This window comes from Arvicola amphibius, chromosome 4, assembly GCF_903992535.2.
Source record: "Arvicola amphibius chromosome 4, mArvAmp1.2, whole genome shotgun sequence".
Classification (NCBI taxonomy): Eukaryota; Metazoa; Chordata; class Mammalia; order Rodentia; family Cricetidae; genus Arvicola; species Arvicola amphibius.
The window spans coordinates 21,221,456-21,244,658 of NC_052050.1; the positions used below are offsets into that span (position 1 = coordinate 21,221,456).

At 50.8% G+C, this 23,203-nt stretch overlaps 1 protein-coding gene across 2 annotated transcripts; it reads left to right on the forward strand.

Annotated features, from left to right (window-relative positions):
• Positions 1 to 12,375: 12,375 nt before the first annotated feature.
• Hap1 (huntingtin associated protein 1) lies at positions 12,376 to 19,493 on the forward strand. Of its 2 annotated transcripts, none has more exons than XM_038327950.1 (12): positions 12,376 to 12,766; positions 13,720 to 13,796; positions 14,106 to 14,222; positions 14,336 to 14,514; positions 14,721 to 14,820; positions 14,898 to 14,964; positions 16,180 to 16,310; positions 16,653 to 16,715; positions 16,995 to 17,129; positions 17,247 to 17,342; positions 18,559 to 18,922; positions 19,287 to 19,493. In XM_038327950.1, the coding sequence occupies exons 1-12, from the start codon at positions 12,376 to 12,378 to the stop codon at positions 19,382 to 19,384; spliced, it is 1,818 nt and encodes a 605-aa protein (XP_038183878.1). In that variant the 3' UTR covers positions 19,385 to 19,493. The 2 variants fall into 2 exon arrangements, with proteins under 2 accessions (XP_038183878.1, XP_038183876.1); XM_038327948.1 differs by having other exon boundaries at positions 17,247 to 17,338; positions 18,537 to 18,922.
• Positions 19,494 to 23,203: the final 3,710 nt, after the last annotated feature.

A 23,203-nucleotide genomic window follows, 5' to 3' on the forward strand; every position in this document is an offset into this window, starting at 1 on the left:
GGATTTAGGATCCCTAGAAAAATCTGTGCATATAGAATATGAAGTTATGGCCGGGCAGTGGTGGCGCACACCTTTAACCCCAGCATTCTGGAGGCAGAGGCAAGTGGATCTCTGTGAGTTGGAAGCCAGCCTGGTCCACAAGAGCTAGTTCCAGTACAGGCTCCAAAGCTACAGAGAAATCCTGTCTTGAAAAACCAATACACACACACACACACACACACACACACATATATGAAGTTATGTTGTACCCAAGACATGGAGGCAGTCTGAGAAATGCAACTGCATCTTAAGTTCACACAAGCTAATATAACCAGGTGTTGTGTCAGGCCTATGTCATCACAATACTCGGGAAGCTGTGGCAGGAGGATCACAAATTGCAGAGAAACAAATAGTAAGATATGTGTATAGACTGGTTTACAAACCTATAATCCCAGCACTGGAACAGAAGTTGGAGACAGAACCACCAGGAGTTTGAGGTCATTCTTGGCTATCCAATGAATCCAAGGCTAGCCTGGGTTACATGAGAGACTCTGGTCTCTCAGAAAGAGGGGATGGGGAAGGACAGATGTATGTACAAGTCATACATAACATACATATATTCACACATAAGATATACTATGAACCATTGGCCTATGTGTTAAGAGAAATTGATGATGGGGGCTGAGAAGTCCCAGGATGTACCATCTATCAGCAAGCCAGAGACTGGGCACCCAAGTGGTTTTTTTTTGTCTAGCTTCCAGCTAAATGGGAGAGCCCAGTTTGTAAATGCCAGCCTGGCGTCAGGAAGAGATGAGCTCAAATGACCAGCTCAAGCAATGAAGATAGGAAGGGCAAACTCCTTCCTGTATATTTTGCTCTATTTGGGTCCAACTGGAAGATGGCCACCCATATAGAGTACAGCAAGCTCCTTGACAGAGTCCCTGGACTGAAACGCTTGCCCTTCATTCCCTCATCCTTGCAAGGGTCCCCTAGAGGCTTGCTCTTTTCCAGGCTTTCTTCAAGGCTCTGGGAATCTTGATATCCACTGTCCTTTTCTGTGATTGGCAACATGCAAGAATGTTGCCCCATTAGGGCATTAGGGAGAGCATTGACATACTGTGGCCCAAGCAGCAAAGACTCAGGTCCCTGATGGGAGAGTGGGAAGGGACAATGTTTTGCTGTATCCAGCTGAGACAGACACAGACACCAGATCTCAAAGGTGTAACAGCCAAAGCTGGTGGTGCATTCTGATCCTGGAGACCTTGGTAGTGGGAGCCACTGCCTGTGTGGCTACTGGAAGGCACAGTGACCTCCTCAGGGTGACTTTGTCCTGGAACTGTGCTTGGAGACCAAGGCCTCATCCCTATCCTGGGCTCTTTTCTGCCTTGTGCTCGGTGATCATCTGGGACAGCCTTGAGTCAGATGTAGTAGCCCTTTTCCTCCCTTCTTTCTCTCCTCCTTTCTTTCCCTCCTCCTTTCCTTCTCTCTTGTGTTTTGAGGTAGGGCCTAATATAGCCTAGGTTAGCCCAGAAGTTACATGTAGCTGAGGCTAACCTCAAACTTTCTATCTGTTCCCTCCTAAATGCCACTATGTACACACTTCCCTCTTCTCATTTCCTCTCCATCTCCTTCCCTTTTCTTTTCCTTTCTCCTTTCTCCATCTCCCCTCTCTCCTGTCTTTCCTCTTCTTCTTTCTGTTCTTTCTTTCTGTTCTTTCTTTCTTTCTTTCTTTTTCATTTGTTCGTTCTTTCTTTTTGAGACAGGGTCTCTCTACAAAGTCCTGGAACTCAGCAGGCTGGCCTTGAACTCACAGCTTCTACCTCCTTTTGTGCTGGGATTAAAGGCATCATCTCACCTCTCTTTCTTTCAACAGGGTCTTTAGGTTTGTATCATGCTGTCTCACTAGCCAGGTTGATGCTTTTGCTTTTGAGCTACCAGAGTCCAGGGAGTCTTGTATGCCTGGAACTTGATTTGCTCACAGTGTTGACAATCCTTGTGAAGTCCTCATGAACGCTAAGAGCTGTACTGCAAATCAGCCAATGGCCACAGTTTTGCCCAGTGTGTGGAAGGCAAGGTACTCAGAGAGGTTCCCTTGAGGCAGCACAGCTGGTGGGAGCCCCAGAGCTGGCCTTTGAATCCCAGATGTCAAACTCTCTCTCAATTAGCTTCCCCTATTCTCCCCAAATGGGACTGGGTCCAGGTGTTCAATGATGCTCTGGTCTAATGGGTCCAAATATGGGCTGGGCAGCCTACAATGATAGCTTAAACCAGGAAAGAGAAGCTCAAGGCAGCCAGTCACACATCCCCAGGGACCCCTCCCCCAAAGCAGAACCACCTACCAACAGAAGTGAGGCTCTGTGCATTCCTGTAATCTCAGCTGCTTAGAGAACGGAGGCAGGAGTATCGTGAGTTCAAGATCGCCTGGGCAGGTTAGTTACCGCAAAACAGAAAGGAATGGGCTGGGGAGATGGCTCAGCAGCTCCAAGCACTGGCTGCTGCTAGGGAAGGGGGAGGACTATGGAGATCTGCCCTGTGGAGAATATAAGATGGGTTGGACCTCTTCAGCCCTTCCCCAAACCTAGAAATAAAGTGGTTTGACAGTCTCTCCACCAAAAGCAACAGGTGGCTCTATTCCAGAAAGACCCAGGTTCTATTCCCAGCACCTACAGAGCAGCTCACGACTTTCTGAGGGCTTCTAGCACTACATGCACCTCCCCATGTACCCACACCCAGTGTTTATCCTTGTCTATCCATTCAATAAATATTTATTGCACACCTAATTATAGTCCAAAGCATGTAAAAGTGAACAAAATAGACGCTACCAGCATCACTGGTGAAATGGGGAAACTGGATTATTTCCAGTTTCCATCGCGGATGGTGAACATCGGGAGATGACAGAGAGTCTGGGTGAGGATTCAGAGCTTCCTAGAATTGGCTCAGAGATGGGGCTGGGAGAACACACAAGCCCCCATAGGCGGTGGAGGTCCCGGTGCACGAGCCAGGGAGGTGTCAGGGAGCGCAGCGGTTAGGAGCGAGAAATCATTGGCCTGAGACCCTGGTCCTTCCGCAACCCAGCACGTCACACCCTCTGCTCACTAGAGCTTGCTCTCCTGGACCGGGCATCTCCCTTTACGAAATATAGCCAGCAGGGGGCGCGAGATACAGTCAGCGCTCCTGAAGGTGTTCTGGCAAGCACAGCCTGAACTCCTGCTGGAGACCGAGGGCCTCTGAGCCCCACGAGTTTGGCTGAATTCTGAGAGGAGGGGTAAAGAAAAGGGGGCGGGCACTGAGAGATGGGAAAGGCCTGGTCCTTGGAAATCCCATCCGTTACGGAGTGTGTGAAGAGGTTTTGTGCTGGTGCTGGTTGGAAGAGACACTGCAGTGGCTGTTGCCTGGTTCTGCCTGGGTGACAGAATCCAGGAAAGCGATCAGCCCCCAATGCCTGCGGGAGACAGCAGGGGGATAGCCTGGAGGAAGCCTCCACCAACCCCAAGTCCTTGGTCATTCAGAAAGGAATCCTGAGGCCTTACACTGGGCAGTTATGGCGTTGACCCTCGGTGACCCTAATGGTGACTCTTTCCGACCAAGAAGAAGTCAGTGAGAGGGACCTGAGCCAGGCGAGGGCTACCCAAGGTTAGGGATTAGGGAAAATATGCCTGCAAGTTCTTGGCGGGGGGGAAGGGAGGGGACGGGGGCGGGACTAGGTTTGACACCCCACTACCTCTCCGGCCCATTAGGGGTTGGAGAGGACACACTGGAAGAGATGGCCCAAGGCGTCTCTGTAGCAGACAGTGAGCAGGACCAGAGTCCCCTCTGGGTCTCCTGGTAGTGGCCACAATGATGCCTTATGGAGAAAACCTCTCTTCATCCCTCCTCAGTCAGGTGAATGAGCCAGCCCAAGGGTGCAGCCGAGTGTGGGCTGACACTGCCCTCTGGAGGCCACAGTCAGAACTGCCTAGACCTAGCGGGTTCTCCAATTTCACCTTGCTATTCCATTTCTCTCCCTACCTCAGACCTCCCAGAGGCCTCAGGGATGCTTCTATATGAGCAAGGAGATGTCTAGTTCACAAGAACTTAGGAGCTCCTGCTGTGGGCCATGTTCTGTGTTTGGTGTAAGCTGCAAGTGTCCAGGCATAGAGAGACAGCCTGGGAGGGAGGCGCTTGACAGAGACCCGGAGCTGCTGGCCTGGGCGGATGTCAAAAGAGCCACCTCCTCTTCTTCCTCAGTGTCCACAGCAAACACTGGGAGCATGTCACCTTCAAGCTTTCTGTTGACAATGAAAACACATATACGGTGGGGAATGGTGGTCCATGTCTGTGACCCCAGCTACTTGTGAGGCTGAGGCCGGAGGATGAAAAGTTTGTAGAGGGCCAGGTGGTGATGGTGTATGCCTTTAATCCCAGCACTTGGGAGGCAGAGGCAGGAGGATCTCAGTGAGTTCATAGGCCAGCCTGGTCTACAAAGTGAGTTCCAGGACAGCCAGGGCTACACAGAGAAACCCTGTCTTCCAAAAGAAAAAGGAAAAAAGTTTGAGGGGATTGGTGAGATGGGCCAGGAGTGTTTAAATACTGTTTTGCTCTTCCGGAAGCCCTACCCCAGCCTCCTGTGTTCTGGGATTCGAGGACAGTGCCACTGGGCTGAGCATCTCTTCTTTTATAAATAACTTCGTATGGTCCCCAGTAAACTTGCTGGTTCAGCGAGCTGAACTCGGGGAGAATCCCTGCTTTGTCTTTGGTGCCATATCTGAGGTGAAGAGGCATTTGTTCACACCTCCCCGGGAAGAGTCACACAGCTCCCCCCCCCAACTGTGTCCTCCACAGCCTCCCCACCCCCATCTCCTTTTAGGTTTTTTTTGGAGACAGGTGTCACTCTCATAGGTCAGGCTGTTCTTGAACTTTTGATTTCCCTGCCTCTGCCTCTGGAATGCTGGGGGATGGCTTACAGGTGTCTGCCACTGGGCTGAGCCCTGGGCTTCAGTTCTTTGTTGATGGCTTGTAGCTCCCCCAGCACATGAGTCCTAAGATGACAGAGATCTGTCCTCTTTCCTCACTGGTGTGTCCCAAATGCCTGTCATAATGCTTACTAAGTGTTTGTTGAGGGATGAACAATGATTGGAAGATGATTTAGAGGCATGAGATTTAAAAAAAATGACACAAAACCCGCAAAAACTAAGACAGCGAAAGGTAATAAAAGCTAATGATAAAAAAAAAAAATCTTCTGTTTTCTGTCTTCTCTGTAGTGACCCTGGCCGATCCACTCTCAACAGCTTTGTAGAACCGACTTGGGATCAGCCCGGTGGAATGGCGTGCACCTTGTGGTGGTTTGAATGAGAAAGTCCCGCAGTGGGCTAACGTGTTTGAGTGCTTAGTCACGAATAGTTGGTGAACTGTTTGGGAAAGATTGGGAGGTGTGGCCTTGTGGAAGGAAGTATGTCACTAGGACACAAAAGCCCATACCAGGACCAGCCTCTCCCTTCTCTGTCTCTTTCTCTGTCTCTGTCTCTCTCTCTGTGTGTGTCTCTCTCTGTCTCTCTCTCTCTCTGTGTCTCTCTCTCTGTCTCTCTCTGTGTGTCTCTCTCTGTCTCTCTCTGTGTGTCTCTCTCTCTCTATCTCTCTCTCTGTGTGTCTCTCTGTCTCTCTCTCTGTGTGTCTCTCTCTGTCTCTCTCTTTCTCTGTGTCTCTCTCTGTGTTTCTCTCTCTGTGTGTCTCTCTCTGTCTCTCTCTCTCTGTGTCTCTCTCTCTGTCTCTCTGTGTGTCTCTCTCTGTCTCTCTCTCTGTGTCTCTCTCTGTCTCTCTCTCTGTGTCTCTCTGTCTCTGTCTCTGTTTCTCTCTGTCTCTCTGTCTCTCTCTCTGTCTCTCTCTCTCTGTCTCTCTCTCTCTGTCTCTCTCTCTCTCTCTCTCTCTTATGTATTAGAATGTAAAGCTCTCAGAGCTCTCAGAGGCTGCTCCAGTGCCATATCTCTCTGCTTCCTGCCATGATGAGAATGAACTAAACCTCTGCCAGCCCCAGTTAAATATGTTCCCGTGTAAGAGTCACCTCTGTCACAGTGTCTCGTCACAGCAATAGTACAGTAACTAAGACATGCCTGTAAGTTATACACCCAGAAAGATGAGGCAGGATAAGTTGGAGATAGAGAGTTCCAGGCCAGCTTGAGTTACGTAACAAGATTCTGTCTCCAAAAAGGCAGATGGGGGCTGGAGAGACGCGTCCTTGGTTAAGAGCACTTGTTCTGCAGAGGACCTGGGTTCAGCTCCCATCACCTACATGGTGGGTCACAATCATCTGTAACTCCAGTTCCAAAGGAGTCAATGCCCTCTTCTGGTATCCTTGGGTATGCATGTGGTACATGTACATGCAAGTAAAACATACACATAAAACAAAAAAAAATCTTTAAAAAGATTGATGGGCTGGAGAGATGGCTCAGAGGTTAAGAGCACTGCCTGCTCTTCCAAAGGTCCTGAGTTCAATTCCCAGCAACCACATGGTGGCTCACAACCATCTGTAAAGGGGTCTGGTGCCTCTTCTGGCCTGCAGGCATACACACAGACAGAATATTGTTTACATAATAAAATAAATAAATATAAAAAAAAAGAACACTGTTCTTCCAGAGGTCCTGAGTTCAATTCCCAGCAACCACATGGTGGCTCACAACCATCTGTAATGAGATCTGGCGCCCTCTTGTATACACAATAAATAAATAAAATTTTTTACAAAAAAGATTGATGATGGGCTGGGTGGTGGTGGCGCATGCCTTTAATTCCAGCACTTGGGAGGCAGAGGCAGGTGGATCTCTGTGAGTTCGAGGCCAGCCTGGTCTACAGAGCAAGTTCCAGGACAGGCCCCAAAGCTACAGAGACACTCTGTCTCGTCTTGAAAAAACAAAAACAAAAGATTGATGATGAATAGATGGGTAGATGGTAGAAGAGAGAGCCCAAGGAAAAGGGGGAAGAAACAGCAGGTAGAGGTTGGGGGGGGTCCAAGTTCAGCAGGATGCCATTTCTTTTTTTTTTTGTTTTGTTTTTAAATATTTATTTATTTTGTATACAATATTCTGTCTGTGTGTATGTCTGCAGGCCAGAAGAGGGCACCAGACCTTATTACAGATGGTTGTGAGCCACCATGTAGTTGCCGGGAATTGAACTCAGGACCTTTGGAAGAGCAGGCAATGCTCTTAACCACTGAGCCATCTCTCGAGCCCACGAAGGGTGCCATTTCTTTATTCTGTCTCCCTGCTACTGCAGGAGTTGAGCGTGAAGTGCGACTTCAAACCTGACCTGATTAGAGAGAACGGTCCCTTTGATAAACGGGCAGATGAATCCCTATGGGGTTGGGGGCTGATGGGTATGGGAAGGATGTGGGACTACGAGGGGAAGTGGGAGCAGGGTCCAGTCACCAGTCAGGAGTAAGAAACCCTGGTCCTCAGGGAGAGAGGCTGCTTGAGGGAGAGAAGGAATCTGAGTGAGTCTTGTACGCCGACAGCTCAGGTGTGGGCTAGGATGCAAAATGACTAGTCCGCGGATGATTTTCTCCACCCTCTGAGAGTGGGGACTTTCTGTTTCTCTTAATCATACCTCTTTGTACCTTTCCGAGAACTTTGTGAAATCGTGACTATCTGACTTGTTTTCTTGTTTATCTGTCTCTCCTCTAGACTCTAAATTCCAGGAGTGCGGAGCGGGAGTGCCTCTCGTTCCCTGCCTGAGCCCCAGTCTAGCGCGGTACCTGGCATATAGAATCGGCACTCAGGGCCGGGGAGATGGCTCAGCGGGTAAGAGTGCTTGCTGTACAAGCATGACCACCTGAGTTTGGATCTCCAGTGTCCATGGGAAAATTTGGCCGTGGCTACATGAGCTTGTAACCTTGGTGCTGGGGGATGGGGCTCAAGGAGCGGAGAATCTCTGGGGCTTGCTGGCCAGCCAGCGAAGTTGAAAAATGTCAGACTCCAGGTTCCTTGAGAGACCTTGTGTCAAAGGAGTAAGGTGGGTAGCGAGAGAGTTTTCCTCCGGCTTCTGGCATCCGTACAAACGTACAAACATACACACCGGATACATACACAAACACAAACACACAAGTTAGAACAGGTACTCAATATGTTTGTTGAATGAAGGGATGAACAGAAATAGAAGGAAACATTGTTTTGAGGGGAGCAGCATCAAGACATGTTCTCATGTAGCCCAAGCTGGCCTCAAATTTGCTAAGCAGTCCAGGTTGGCTTCAAACTCGCCACGGGGTCCAGGTTGACCTTGAACTCATAATTCACCTGTCTCAGCTCCCAAGGGCTGAGGCTGTGGGTGCACACTAACATGTGGTAGAAAGACCTATTCGAATGCCAATGCTTCTTGATGGGATACTGATGGAGGTGCACTTTGATTCTTTCTGGGTTGTCTCTCTTGTTCCACACTGTGTGGAAACCTGACCCCAAAGGTACTAGAAGCCTCTATGCTAGGCACAAACCTTAGGTATCAGTCCTATCCAGGGCTCAGGCAAGGATGGCCGTGAGGAAGGGGTTCCAGCGTTCCTTAGCATAGTTAAGTGTATTATTGAAGGCTGAGCTAGAGATAAAAGAATGAATGTACCTGGATCCAGGAGGGGGTAAGGCAGGTGTGTGGGAAGTGTGTGTGGGTGTAGGGAGTTGGATACTACAGCAATCTAAGAAGAGAGAAGGAACACTCAGCTTGGAAAACAGAAGAGCCAAGCAGATGAACATTTGAAAATCACTTAATTTTTTTTTATTTTGTTTTGTTTTTTCTTGAGATAAGGTCTCGGTCTGTAGCTTTGGCTGGCCTGGAACTTGCTATATTTGAGATGTATTTAAAATGGAACTTCAAACTGGGTATGCTTATAATCCCAGTTCAAGAAAGGCTGAGGTAGGAGAATTGAGGCCAACCTGTGCAACATAGTGAATTCTTTTTTCAGTTTTTTTCCCATGATATTTATTGATCTCTACATTTTTCTCTGCTTCCCTCCCTGCCTCTCCCCTCCCCTTCAACCCTCCCCCAAGGTCCCCATGCTCTCAATTTACTTGGGAGATCTTGTCTTTTTATACTTTCTACTTTCCATATAGATTATATCTATTTAAGTCTCTTAGTGTTCGTATTGTTGTCTAAGTTCTCTCGGATTGTGTTTTGTATTCTGGCTTTCTTTGCTTTATGTTTAAAAACCACCTATGAGTGAGTACATGTGATAATTATCTTTCTGTGTCTGGGTTACCTCACTTGAAATAATGTTTTCTAGTTCCATCCATTTTCCTTCAAAATTCAAGCAGTTGTTATTTTTTTCTGCTGTGTAGTACTCCATTGTGTAAATGTACCACATTTTTTTTATCCATTCTTTAATCGAGAAGCATTTAGGTTGTTTCCAGGTTCTGGCTATGACAAACAAAGCTGCTATGAACATAGTTGAGCACATGTCCTTGTGGCACGATTGAGCATCTTTTGGATATATACCTAAAAGTGATACTATTGGATTTTGAGGAAGGTTGTTTCCTAATTTCCTGAGAAATTGTCACACTGACATCCAAAGGGGTTGTACCAGCTTGTATTCCCACCAGCAATGCAGAAGTGTCCCCCTTTCCCACAACCTCTCCAGCATAAGTTGTCATCAGTATTTTTGAGCTTGGCCATTCTTACAGGTGTAAGATGGAATCTCGGAATTCTTTTGATTTTCATTTCTCTGATGACTAAGGATGTTGAACATTTCCTTAAGTGTCTTTCAGCCATTTTAGATTCCTCTTTTGAGAGTTCTCTGTTTAGTTCTGTACTCCATTTTTTTAATGGATTATTTGTTCTTTTGGTGTTCAATTTCTTGAGTTCTTTGTATATTTTGGAGATTAGACCTCTGTCTGATGTGGGGTTAGTGAAGATCTTTTCCCATTCTGTAGGCTGTTGTTTTGTCTTGTTGACTGTGTCCTTTGCTTTACAGAAGCTTTTCAGTTTCAGGAGGTCCCATTTATTAATTGTTTCTCTCAGTGTCTGTGCTGCTGGGGTTCTAGTTAGGAAGTGGTTCTCTGTGCCAATGCGTTCAAGTGTACTTCCTACTTTCTCTTCTATAAGGTTCAGTGTGGCTGGCTTTATGTTGAGGTCTTTGATCCATTTGGACTTGAGTTTTGTGCATAGTGATAGATATGGATCTATTTTCATTTTTCTACATAACTGATATCCAGTTATGCCAGCACCACTTGTAAAATATGCTTTCTTTTTTCCATTTGATATTTTTTGCTTCTTTATCAAATATCAGGTGTTCAAAGATGTGTGGATTGATATCCAGGTCTTCTATTTGGTTCCATTGGTCCTCCTGTCTGTTCTTATGCTAGTACTAGGCTGTTTTCAGTACTGTAGCTCTGTAGCAGAGTTTGAAGTCAGGGATTGTGATGCCTCCAGAAGTTCTTTTATTGGCCAGGATTGTTTTGGCTATCCTGTTTTTTTTGCTTTTCCAAATGAAGTTGAGTACCGTTCTTTTGAGGTCTATGAAGAATTTTGCTGGAATTTTGATGGGCAAACATAGTGAATTTTTAAAAAAAATTTTTTTAATTTATTTTATATACATTGATGTGAAGGATTCCCTGGTACTGGAGTTACAGACAGTTGTGAGCTGCTATGTGGGTGCTAGGAATTGAACCCAGATCCTCTTGAAGAGCAGCCAGTGCTCTTAACTGCTGAGCCATTTCTCCAGACCCACATAGTGAATTTTAAGCTAACCTGGACAACACAGTGAGACCCGCTCTCAAAATCAAAAGAAAATGTGGGGCAGCTGGGGAGATGACTCAGTGGTTGAGAGTACAGGCTGCTCTCCTATAGGACATGGGTTTTCCCCCCAGGTCACAGCCATCTGTAATTCCAGTTCTAGGGGGATCTGATGCCCTCTTCTGGCGTCTGTGGACACAGGCATGCAAGCTGTACACAGACATGCAAGCAGGCAAAACAACCATACACACAAAACAAGACAATTTATAAGGGAGCTGGGGAGATGGCTCAAAGGGCAAACTGTTGTGTAAGCACAAGGGCCTGTGTTTGGATCCCTGGCACCCACAGGAAGACACCTGTCTGTAAACCCCAGGGTTGAGGGTGGGGTGGAGTCAAGTGGATGCCTGGGCACACTAGCCACACAATCTAGTCAAAGTATTGAACTCCGGCTTCAGTGAGAGACCTTGTGTCAAAAAAAGAGGTGGAAAGCGATAGGCAACACCTACTGTTGACCACTGACTTCCGCCCACAGATATGGGCACATTCATACACCACATACAAAAATTTAAAATAATCTGGGCGCGGTGGGCCAGCACGCGGGAGACGCGCGCGCGCGCGCGCGCGCGCACACACACACACACACACACACACACACATTAAAGGTAAAGTCAGTAGGCTTGACAACTAGAGGATGGTGGAGAAGAATGGAGGACATCAAAAATGATTTTGAGACCTTAATCAACGAGCCACCCATCTCCTTTTAGCCTGTCTTCCAGTCTAAACGCATAGAAATGGCTACTGCCCTGCTTAGCTCTCACCCCTACCCCAGTTCATTCAGGACTTAGAGCAACCTTCTAAGGTATCCAGTTTTCTGGGGAGCACACCATCCGTGGGCTGAATAGCACAGGTCTTGACCGACATTGGTCCTTTCAGACCTCGGGATGACGGATGCTTTGGGGAGATGGGTTGGGGGCCTAGGTGGCAGGAGGTCCTGGAAGAGCGGTCACAGCAAAGCATTTAAGCGGGATCTCCTCAGAAGATGCAGTTTCTGGAAAGTCTGAAGAACAAGGACGGTAGGCCCTGCGAATTAGGGTTGGAAATAAAGAACGAGTGAATGTACTAAGATGGAAGACATCCAGGGGCGAGTGCGGGAGTGTGAGCGCGCGAGGACCTGTGGGTGACACGCAACACGTTGAAAACCATATTGGAGTTTGCATTTCTCGCTTAATCCACCTGGGAAGACACAGGCGTATTGCCCTGCCTCGCAAGTCACCTCGGCCTTTATACAACGTTGTGTATGACAACAGAAAAGGCACAAGCTGGAAGTCGGGGGGGGGGGGCGGGAGCGCACGGGGTGGGGGCGGGGAGGGGGGGACTGCTTCTAGACATGAAGCTCGGGGTCCCTTAGCCCAAGTCCAGGGAAAGCGGCGGCTTTGGTCAGAACCATTATCAGAAGATGGAAGGGGGACAAAAGCCTTTCACCGTGAACTCGATCCTGCAGAACCAATTTGGCACTCGCTCATCTCTTTCTTTCCTCTTCTTGTTCTTTATTTCTGTTTCCATCACCACTTGCTGCACTCTCGCACGATTCTGAGTCCTCGGCACCACTAATTGATCTTCGGTGACCCCCAGCATCATGCGTGGTACAGCCCAGTGGAGCCCGCTCCAGGCGCAGGTTATAAAGGCTCGGCTGCGGCAGCCCACTGCGGAGTCAAGATGCGCCCCAAGGAACAGGTGCAGAACAGTGCGGGGGACGGGACGGGGTCTGGGGACCCAGCAGTAGGGACCCCCGCGACCCAACCTGCAGCCAGTCCGGCCCCGGAGCCCTCGGCGGAGCCCAAACCTGCTCCTGCGCAGGGAACCGGGTCCGGACAGCGAGCTCCAGGATCCCGAGTCAAGACAGGAAGATTTTGTCGGTCCATGATCATCGGTGATTCGGACGCGCCATGGACCCGTTATGTATTCCAGGGGCCTTATGGTCCCCGGGCCACTGGCCTGGGCACTGGGAAAGCCGAGGGAATCTGGAAGACGCCAGCCGCGTACATCGGCCGAAGGCCTGGCGTGTCCGGCCCTGAGCGCGCCGCGTTTATTCGAGAGCTGCAGGAAGGTAAACTGAATCTATGGGATCCTGCACTGACTGCTATTCGGGCATCTCCAGGGAGGAGGAAGGGGCCCACGACTCAGGAGCCCCGCCCCCCTGTGGCGCTCACTCCCACCTTTCCTCCACCCCGCGAGACCTCTGTTCGCGGTGCCTGTTTAGTCTCCCTTTCCCCATCTCTTCCTCCCTTTCGGGTTCCACGAATTTTGTGGGTTTGTCAGGTTCAGGGCTTGCGCGCTCCTCGCCCGCCCCCTCTTCGCGCCTGTTGCTGCGGCAGAGCTGCGCAATCTCAGTGCCCCCTCCCCATCTACCGCAGTGCCAGCAGAGGGGCGGGGGCTGCTGGAGGGAGCTGCTGGTCGCGCTCTGAGCCTGCGCTAGCTCGTGGAACCATCATGCGTGGGTGGGTGGAGAGGGAGCTTTTGACCACTAAGTGGCTGCGGGGGTCTGGGTCGTGTTTTCTCGGAGCTGGGCTGAGGCGGGAGGAGTGGGCGGGGCACTGGATTTCTGTTCCTCCTCTTCTGGGCGGGGACAATTTTAGGCTTTGGTGCCCCCTTCTGGGTGCTGAAGAAGTCTCCTTGGCCCTCTTGTCACAAGCAACAGGTGTAGGGTGACTAAACTGCACATGTTTTTATGACCGAGGAGCCTCCTGTGAGCTGGCTTTGCTGCCGATTGGGTCAGGCATGATGAGTCAGTTTGCAGCTGTATTTCCCCTGACTTCCTATCTCTGGGGACCAAGGACCCAGGGGTCCTAGGATTCCAGTTTCTGAACCTAGAGGATGGTTTTGCTCTTACAGCACCCAGGCCCCTCCTGAGGAAGCAGGAGCGCTGAGATCCGGAGCTGTGCAGAGGGTGCTAGGGCTGATGGATCTCAGTCTCCTGGCTCTATGGCCTTTGGTGTGAGGCTCGCAGTGTGGGCAGCCTCGGCTCCTTTCTCTGACCCACTCAAGCCTTTCCTCCTGCAGCACTGTGTCCTAACCCACCTCCCACGAAGAAAATCACTGAAGATGATGTCAAAGTGATGCTCTATTTGCTGGAAGAGGTGGGTATTGCCTTCTTCATCCAGGTCAGCCCTCATTTTAATTCTGCCCTGCAGGACTTAGGGATTTTGTCTGTTTTCTGCTTGCCTGGGGGCCCCTCTCCAGAAATGCATTAGCTTCTAGGGGGGCAGTCTGGGCTGATCTTATTCTTTTCCCCATGATGGGAAATCGAGTCAGACTCCAGAGTTGGTTAGTAGTCTGTGATCTAGTACCTGGAATACTGGGTGTTGGGGAAGCTTTCTTCGTGTGTCCTAGCCCTGGTTTCTTCCTCCTGTTTGGGAAAGTATGAACGGCTGGCTCTCCTTTTGCAGAAAGAACGGGACCTGAACACAGCTGCTCGCATCGGCCAGTCCCTGGTGAAACAGAATAGTGCTTTGATGGAGGAGAACGGCAAGCTGGAAACGATGCTGGGCTCAGCCAGGGAGGAGGTACTTGGGTACCTAAGGGAGAAGGGCAGGGGTCAGTGTGTTCCCTTCCCCAGACTAGCACCTGTTATATGCCTTCGTGCTCACCCTCCAGTGGCTTCTCTCTCCTCCTCTAGATTTTACATCTCCGGAAGCAGGTGAACCTGCGAGATGACCTCCTTCAGCTCTACTCGGACTCCGACGATGAGGAGGAGGAGGAGGAGGAAGAAGAAGAGGAAGAGGGGGAAGAGGAGGAGCACGAAGGACAGCGGGATCAAGACCAACAGCATGATCATCCTTACGGTGCCCCCAAGCCGTACGTGTCCTTTGTGCCTTTGTGCCTGGACCATCCCTTCTCTGAGCCTCAGTTGCTCATTTGTGAGCAGGGACGTGGGCAGTGAGCCTGCCAGGAGAGCTGTTGGAACTCGCTGACACTGCCACCCTTATCCAGGATGGGGAAGCCATGGGGACTGGGATCCACCACCCTCCACCCCATGCTGACTCTCATCGCCCTGTTGTCAGGCCCCCTAAGGTGGACACACAGCACCGCTGCCCACAGCTGGAAGCTCTGCAGCAGAAGCTGAGGCGACTGGAGGAAGAGAATGAACACCTGCGAGAGGAGGTGAGGACAGGGAGGAAGGCACGCCCTTTGGCTGGGGGTGGTGACAGCCTGGCCCCTTCCTCTTTCCCTTCCTCCAGGCCTCTCACCTTGACAACCTGGAAGACGAGGAGCAGATGCTCATCCTGGAATGCGTGGAGCAGTTTTGTACGTGACGCTGTAATTCGGGATGGAGCACCGGCCCGGAGGGGTGGTGGGAAGAATTCAGGGTTTGGAGACTGGAGAGCTGAGCTGAGGTCTCGGCTCTGGGACCTTGCAGCTGTGTAAGCGCAGATTCCTCGGCTTTTCTGAACGTTCATCTTTAGAATGAGGATTAATGACCGTGGCCTGCTGATCCGTCATCTCAGGCTTTATGAGAAGCAGGTGAAGCACTGTTGCCGAGCGTGGCAGTGCACACCTGTAATCCCAGCGCTCAGCAGTCAGAGCAGAGTCAGATGTTGAAGACTGGGGAGAGAGGGAGGGGGGGAGGGAGAGAGAGAGAGAGAGAACGAGCCGAGAAAGTGCTTTGTGAGAAGTCTAGAGAGCTCGGCAGAAGCCACAGGGGTCCGTAAAGTCTATTATTTGGGTCGTTACACGCTGGGAAGGTAGATGGGAGGGGGGGGCGGGGAAGTCAGCAGCTGCCAGAGTCTGGACATTTAGGGGCATTCAAAGTCACATATTGGGTCTGAGCTGTGTCTAGCTCCAACCTGGACTTGATCCGTCCCTGAGGCCCTCAAGTCTACTTGCTGAGATGCAGACTCAGAAGGGTAGCAGTCCGCTTCTGTCGTCCTGCGTCATCCGTGGCCTTCCTTCTCCCTGCATTCCACGGCTCTCAAGTCTCAATGTCTCTAGCCCCCCCCCTCCCACCTCATAATTCACAATGGGGTCTCTGCCCATCCAGGTCCTTTTTCCTACAGCCTGGATGAGTTTTCTGAAACTGAATCAGGTTCCGTCTTCCCATTGGTCAAAGGATAATCTCGACCCCTCCCCCACCTGTGTGATAAGGTCCTCTGCTCACTGGCCCAGCATCTCTTGCTGCCCACGCTCTCCAGCTTCCTCTTTATATGGTGGGGCTTACTTAGCCGGTGGCTCCTTCCAGAACCCTTCCCAGGCTTTGCAGCACTGGTTGATGGTCCTTCCACCTGTGACGTCATTTTCTCTACTGCTACCCCCCCCCCATTGGCTCCATCATAGCCCTTACTATTTGATATCCTGAGTTCCTTTTCCCAGTTGACTGTCTCCACTGTACAGGAGCTTGGTGTGGGCTGGGATCTGTGTTGATAGGCTGTTCTGGACAAGAAGACCCGAACAAAGAATGTCAAAGCCCCCTGGGACCCCTGAGGGGTGGGCCAGAGCCGAGGCTGATCTGTGCTTGTCCCGTAGCTGAAGCCAGCCAGCAGATGGCAGAGCTCTCGGAGGTGCTGGTCCTGAGGTTGGAGGGCTATGAGCGGCAGCAGAAGGAGATCACCCAGCTGCAGGCCGAGATCACCAAGCTACAACAGCGCTGTCAGTCGGTAAGCTGCACTGTGGGAGCCCCTCTCCCTTATGGAGGCTGCATGGGACCCCAGCCTCTTCCCCCTGCTCTGCCAGGCCCAGAGGTCTAACCTGTGTGGGCGTCAGAGTTAGCAGAGGTTAACTCGTGAGCCATTCATCCTGCCCAGTCATGTCCCTACCCGAGTCCACGGGATCCCACAACTCTTCCCGGTGCCAAGCTGAATGACCTGCACTTTAGGACGCCCATCCCATGTGACCTCCTCCTAAAAGGACTGTCAAAGACTGATGTGGGATGCCTGTTGGGGCAGGGAGCCCGGGAGTGGGAGGTCTTGTGGGGTCTCATACATCCTGGTTCCTTCCAGTATGGAGCCCAGACGGAGAAACTGCAGCAGCAGCTGGCTTCGGAGAAGGGAATCCACCCAGAGGTGAGGTTCCATGTGTCCCTGGCCCAGATCTGGGATGCAGGCCCCTGGAGATTGCTTGAATCTCCATAGAAGACAGAGCCTTTCTGCCACCCATCCTGACTGGCTTGTGGCTCAGCGGGTAGCAGCTCATTTGAGACCCGAATGGGTCTTGTCCAGGGTTACCCTGAATCTCACTGTTTGGATTCAGAGCGTGGGGGTAGGGGGTGCCGAGAGGCGGGGGCGGGGCGCTAAGGCGAAAGCAGGCCGAGTGTCTGACTGGGGACCCCTGGATCCTCGCAGAGCTTTCGCGCGGGCTCCCACGTGCAGGATTATGGGAGCAAGTTTCGCGATCGCCAGGAGGATGGGAAGAACCAGCGCCAGCGCTCCTCGATGCCCGCGACTTCTGTCGCCCACTATGGATACAGTGTGCCTCTGGTGAGGATGTCCCTTTGATCTCGCGATCAAACCAGACCTGCTGCTGCCTGGTTTCTGCCCTCAGATTTTTCCCTTGTAAGTGTGGGGGTGGAACGGCTCCTCTCATCTCTGTTATAGGATGCGCTTCCCAGTTTCCCAGAGACGCTGGCTGAGGAGCTCCGCACATCTCTAAGGAAGATCATCACTGACCCTGCCTATTTCATGGAGAGGTGCGTGACTGGGATCCTCAGGCTTGCTTCAGCTCTGCTCACTTTGGTTCACCCAGTGGCAACTACTTTCTCTGAGTGGGGCATGGTTGACCCTTCATGTTCTGACCTCTCTTGGGTACCCGTCCTGCTCCACTCGCACTGCCTAGCCCCTCCCTCTTTGGACTCTGTGTTGGATTGGTCATTTCTATCGGAGACTTCTTTCTTTTGTCCTTTTGAGACTGTGTTTCTCTGTAGCCCTGGCTGTCCTGGAACTCACACCGTAGACCAGGTTGGCCTTGAACTTGGAGATCTGCCTGCCTCTGCCTTCCCAGTACTGAGATTTAATGTCCCGCCATGCCTGGCTTCCTGTGACCTTTCAATATGTTTGTGCCCCAGGGACTTTGCAATGTGAGCTTCCACAGTCCACTGAAGGCCCTGTTCTCTGTTAAGGGCTTACAGGGTGGCTGTGGGGGAGACATAAAACCTGGGGTAACCTGGCTAAGGGGTTCCCATCATCTGTCTTCACATTGAAGCAGCCAGACAACAGCAGGGTGCTGGTTCTGTGACCCAGAAACTCTGGGAAGGCGTGTCCTGGGGGCTGCTCCCCTGAAAGTTGTTTTGGAAATAGGCTGTCCCCTTTCCATTCAGACGACACCTAGGTGGCCACTTTGATTTAGGCTACTCTGTGTAGAGAGCAAGGCTTTTCTTTCTTTCACCTGACCAAGGGCTGAGAGATGAATGGCCCAGCCCTTGACAACACCTGGGGCTTTGTCCCAGCTTGGCTCCTTTGTGTCCTTGGTTGGGCAAGTCACCTGACCCATGTGGATTCGTTTCTATGACAACTGGCCCTGGGACGAAATATCCCCATTGCGCTCTTTTCTAGACAGGAGGGTGGGAAGTGGACAAGAGATGGAGCCTGTTTGGTATTGATGACCCTGCTTCTTCTTGCTAAGGGGCACGGGCTGGGTATTAGGCACCTTAAGGATAATTCTCCTTCCCTTCACTCCTGGCTGGGACAGAGCTGGGGGGGGGGGTGGACCTTGAGGGTCTGTAGGCTAGGGCAGGGCAAGAGAACTCAGAGAGCTAAGGGGTAGGGGTCGGGTTGGGATGTCCTTCTCAGAAGTCCCTGGTTGGAGAGAGAGTCCTGGGGAGTGGAATAAGGGCCAGGACATGGGTGACAAGTGCGGGGGGGGGGAACCCCCACCGTGTCCCTGCCTAGATGTGAAATCCGCTGCAAGGAGGAGCGAGAGCAGGAGCAGGGGGCGATGCCACCACCCCCACCGCCGCAAGATCTCAAGCCACCTGAAGATTTCGAGGCTCCAGAGGAGCTGGTGCCTGAGGAGGAGCTGGGGGCCATAGAAGAGGTGGGGACGGCCGAGGAAGGGCTGGCGGAAGAGGCAGACCGGGTGTCTGAGGAGACCGAGGCCTGGGAGGAAGTGGAACCAGAGGTCGACGAGGCCACGAGGATGAATGTGGTGGCCTCCGCCCTGCAGGCCAGTGGCCTGGGCCCTTCCCGCCTGGACATGAAGTACGTCCTCCGGCAGCTGGCCAACTGGCAGGATGCCCATTCCAAGCGGCAGCAGAAGCAGAAAGTCGTCCCGAAAGGTGAGTGCTCCCACAGAGGACACCCTCCTGCCAGTGGGTCGAGCTTCCGGCCATCAACCTTGTGAGAGGTGAGGGTAGGTGAGCCCCCCCAAATGCTCACTGTACCTCAGTTTGGTCCGGCTCAGTGTGCTGATTTGCATGGACTTTGCCTACTATTTACACAGGCGCCTCCAGGTCCCCTTGGTAAAATTGTTGCCTTAGTTCTCACTGTGTGGAATTTGCTTACAAGTCCAGCTGTCCATCCACTTCCTTCCTGGGGGTGCTGAACTGAGGATCAGGACTGGGACTGTGCACCCCCTTTGTACCTCAGCTTCCTATCTCTGCTCACCCTTATCCCCATCCCTAATTTCTCTATCCCCCCAAGACTCTCCGGCCCTGCAGCAAACAAACATAGGGGAAGGGCGGGATCTTGGAGCAGCAGCCCAGGGTCAGACCCAGGACGCTGGAGGACAGGATCACTAACTCTCCCAGTACCAGAGAGGAGGAGGGGCCTTCAGGCCACGGTCGGACCAGTCCTCTGGGTGAGTGAGGGATTTATAGGGTGCGTCAGGGTCTCCTTTGCCTATCTAGAAACCCTGGATTTTGCGAGTTACATGCTCTGAGGGCAGGCTTTTTTTTAGGCCTGGCCTATGAGGAGCTGTCAGTGAGTTCAGGTGATTTGGCACTGGGTTTTTTTTTCCCTGCGAAGGCTCTTTTTGTCCTCGCACCCCCATGGGTAGATAGATACGATCCTGCTCCATTTCTTAGAAGAGGACCCTGAAATTCAGAGAGCTGAGCTGACTTGTCCAAGGCCACACAGCTAGGCGCACACCTGAGCCTGCGTCTGTCTATGGTCTCACTGCTGCGCCAGCTCCTTCTGCACACCACCTGAACTCTGTAACTTGTGGGCAGCCCCCTTTCACGCCGGCTGGGGAGAGGGGGGCACCAGTGGGTGGATTATCACTGGAAGAAGCACTGTAAGAGTGTGCCGGTTGTAAATGGGGTCAGCACTTCTGTGACTGACAACGGGAAACCTGAATAACCTTCAGGGGTGTCTCCTGACATGGCCGACCGTGTCTGAGGTGGGTCAGGCTTCTGGTTCACATCCACCCGCTTCTGTTCCAGGCGTTGCTGTTTCCCAGCAGCCTGCAGGGGCCTCCTAGACAGCTTGAGAACCCTTCTTCTGCTGCCTGCCTAAGGCATTCCCTTCCTTCCCTTCTTTGGAAACAGGACCTCACGTCTGTAGGCTGGCCTTTCCCTGTCCTGGCCCAAGCTTCTGCCCTCTTCTAAGGCAGGCAGAAAGAACCCTAGTTCCTCATTCTGAAACTGGTGCCAAAGTTGTGGCTACTGGGGGCCCCGGGGTGGAAGCAACCTGTGGGCAGACTAGCTGGCTACCAGACCCAGCTCTGAGATGGGTGTGATTGGTCAGGGCGGGGGCCCAGGACCCTAGGGTAGGCAGTTACTGGGAGGACCCTCTCTAGCCCTTGAACCGCTCACATAAAGGGACCTCCCCAGTCCTGGTTGGCTTTTGGAACCTGATTCTTTTTTTGCTATCTTTCGTCCTTCCTGTTTCTATTGCCGTGTGCAATGTGAAGTGTATCTGAGTGGGGGCGGTGGAGGAGTCCCTCCTGCCTGTGGCGTCTCAGTCTCCCGTGGCCTGTGAGTTTCCCTCTAGAGTTCTGCCCTTCCCTACATCTTTGCTCATGCGTAGCTGCGGCCTCGGTGCCTGCCCTGCTCCTGCAGTGCTCTATAGTCTTGTAGCTTGTCAGCCTTTGTATCGATGTTTGTGCCCGCGTGGAAATAAAGAACTTGTGAGCTACCTGACCTGTCTCAGTCGTGTTTCTCGAGAATCATGGTGTGTGGGTGTGGGCACGCCGCATGTACACGTGTGTGCAGTTTTTGGGAGCAGAGCCGCAGAGAGAAGATGGATTGATACTGAATGACATGCCAGAGACTCTTATTAAGTATAAGTGCATATAACACACTGCTGTGTAGTGTCGGGTGATGTCATGTGCATCTGTCAAATGCTGTATTTGAGGCCCAGATGGGTTCAGTGATCCAGGGGTCTAATAGCCGGTTATAGTGCTGAGCTTGAATCCAGGTCTTTGAAGCTGGCCAGACCCCTTTCCTGATACTGACTGCCTCAGGGTTTCTGTCACTGTGCTTTAGTTAAAGGAATAAAGTAGGAGGAGAGTTGCCGTCTGGCTTAGGTCAAACCCCCTAAACCTGGAACAGGAATATGTAGCTCATCTTGGACTCACCCCGGAAGCAAATCTGGGGACGTTTGAGACAAGAAGGATCATGGTCTACCAGCTAAGGATCTAAGGATTGAACTCTCAACTTGGGAGCCTTTTGGGGACAATTCTTTATATCCAAACAATAATAATCCACTCACGATTTCAAAAAGACTCGTATCAGTTAATTGATATGTTCAGTCTGTCTCTAAGAATACCACAATCTTTAACAGTTGACAGTACTCAAAAGTCCAAGTTCATGCCACCATGATGAAACACACCTTTAATTCCAGCACTCAGGAAGCAGAGGCAGGCAGATCTCTTGAGTTTGACGCCAGCCTGGAGTACAGAACTTGTACCAGGACAGCCAGGGGTATACAGAAAAACCCTGTCTCAATAAACAAAACAAAATTCCAAGTGACCTGTGAAAGTTGGGAAAATTCTTAGTTACAAATCCTGCAAGACAAAGTTGTCTACTTAAAATTCATAGTGCTTCAGTGTAAACACCTTCTTTTTTGAAACTATAGCTGGCCTGGAACTCCATATGTTGACCAGACTGGCTGCAAACCTACAAAGATTCAGTTGTCTCTGCCTCTCAAGTGGTGGGATAAAGACACACGCTGCTGTACACAGCTGGCATTACTTTAAGATACTAGCTGGGGGGGGGGGGCCTGGAGAGATGGCTCAGTGGTTAAGAGCAAGCACTTCCTGCTCTTCCAAAGGTCCTGAATTCAATTCCCAGCAACTACTTGGTGGCTCACAACAATCAGCAATGAGATATAGTGCCCTCTTCTGGCCTGTAAGCATATATGCAGGCAGAACACTACACATACATACAAAAAAAGAAAAAAAAAAGATACTAGCTGAGTATCTTAAAGAGAAGTCTCAGGGACAGTGGTACCCAGCTGTATTTCAGCACTGGGAGGCAGAAACAGGTGAATTGGGTGTTCAAGACCAACCTGGGCTCTCATAATATGACTTTATCTCCAAGAAAAACAACCTAGCAGAGGCTAGAGAGATGGCTCAGTGGGTAAGAGTGCTTGCTATGTTTGCAAACCTGAGGACCTGAGTTCCCAGCACCATGTGGAGACTGGAACTCACTGGGGCTTTTCAGCTACCAGCCTAGTTCAAGGTTTCTTGAGAGGCCCTGCCTCATAGGCTTAAAGCAGACATAAGGCAGGACACCCAATATCCTCCTCTGGCCTCTGATATACACACACACACACGATACACATACACACACACACCATACATACACACACAGAGAATAAAAACAACCAGATCTCATTCATACTGTGGCATATTTATGCACATGAACACAAACACATATGTGTACATACATAAATAAATGTAATTACTTGCTGGGTGTAGTGGCTCAGGTCTTTAATCCTGTCACTTGAGAGGCAGAGACATGTGGATAGCAAGTTGTAGGCCAGCCAGAGGTGTATGGTGAGACCTTATCTCAAAACAAACAAACAAAAACAAAAACAACCAGAAGAGAAACAGTATAGAATGGAATAAACTGTGGTCATCACTCTAATGAACCCTACGTAGTAGCTGTCATGTTTTTCCTCTATTACTCTGCATTCTCCTCCCCGGGAACCCTTTGGCTGGTCCACACTACCTTCCTGGTGACCTGATCTAGTTCTGCACTTTTGAGTGACGTGAACCTTGGCCAGCTTGCTTGAATTTCTTACTTACGGTTATGAGACTAGAAGTAGCAAGAGCCCCCACCCCTCGCTGGTCCCTGAATCCCAGACATGGTCCTGCTTGTCCCTGACATGAGGTTTTCCCTCATGGAAAGCAGAGACCATAACTTCTGGTCGTCGTTTACTCCATTCTGCAGATAGGAAAACCCAAACATGGCCAAGAAAGCTGTAACTTTATATTTTGTGTGCTAGAGACTGGGCCCAGGAAGTGCTTAGGAAGTACTCTACCATGGAGCTATATACCAAGTGCTATAGTTTTATATTTATTTGAAACTTTTTTTTTTTAAGACTGAGTCTCTTGTAGGCTCAAACTCCATATGTAGTCAAGAATGACCTTCAGCTTCTGACCCTCCTGCCTG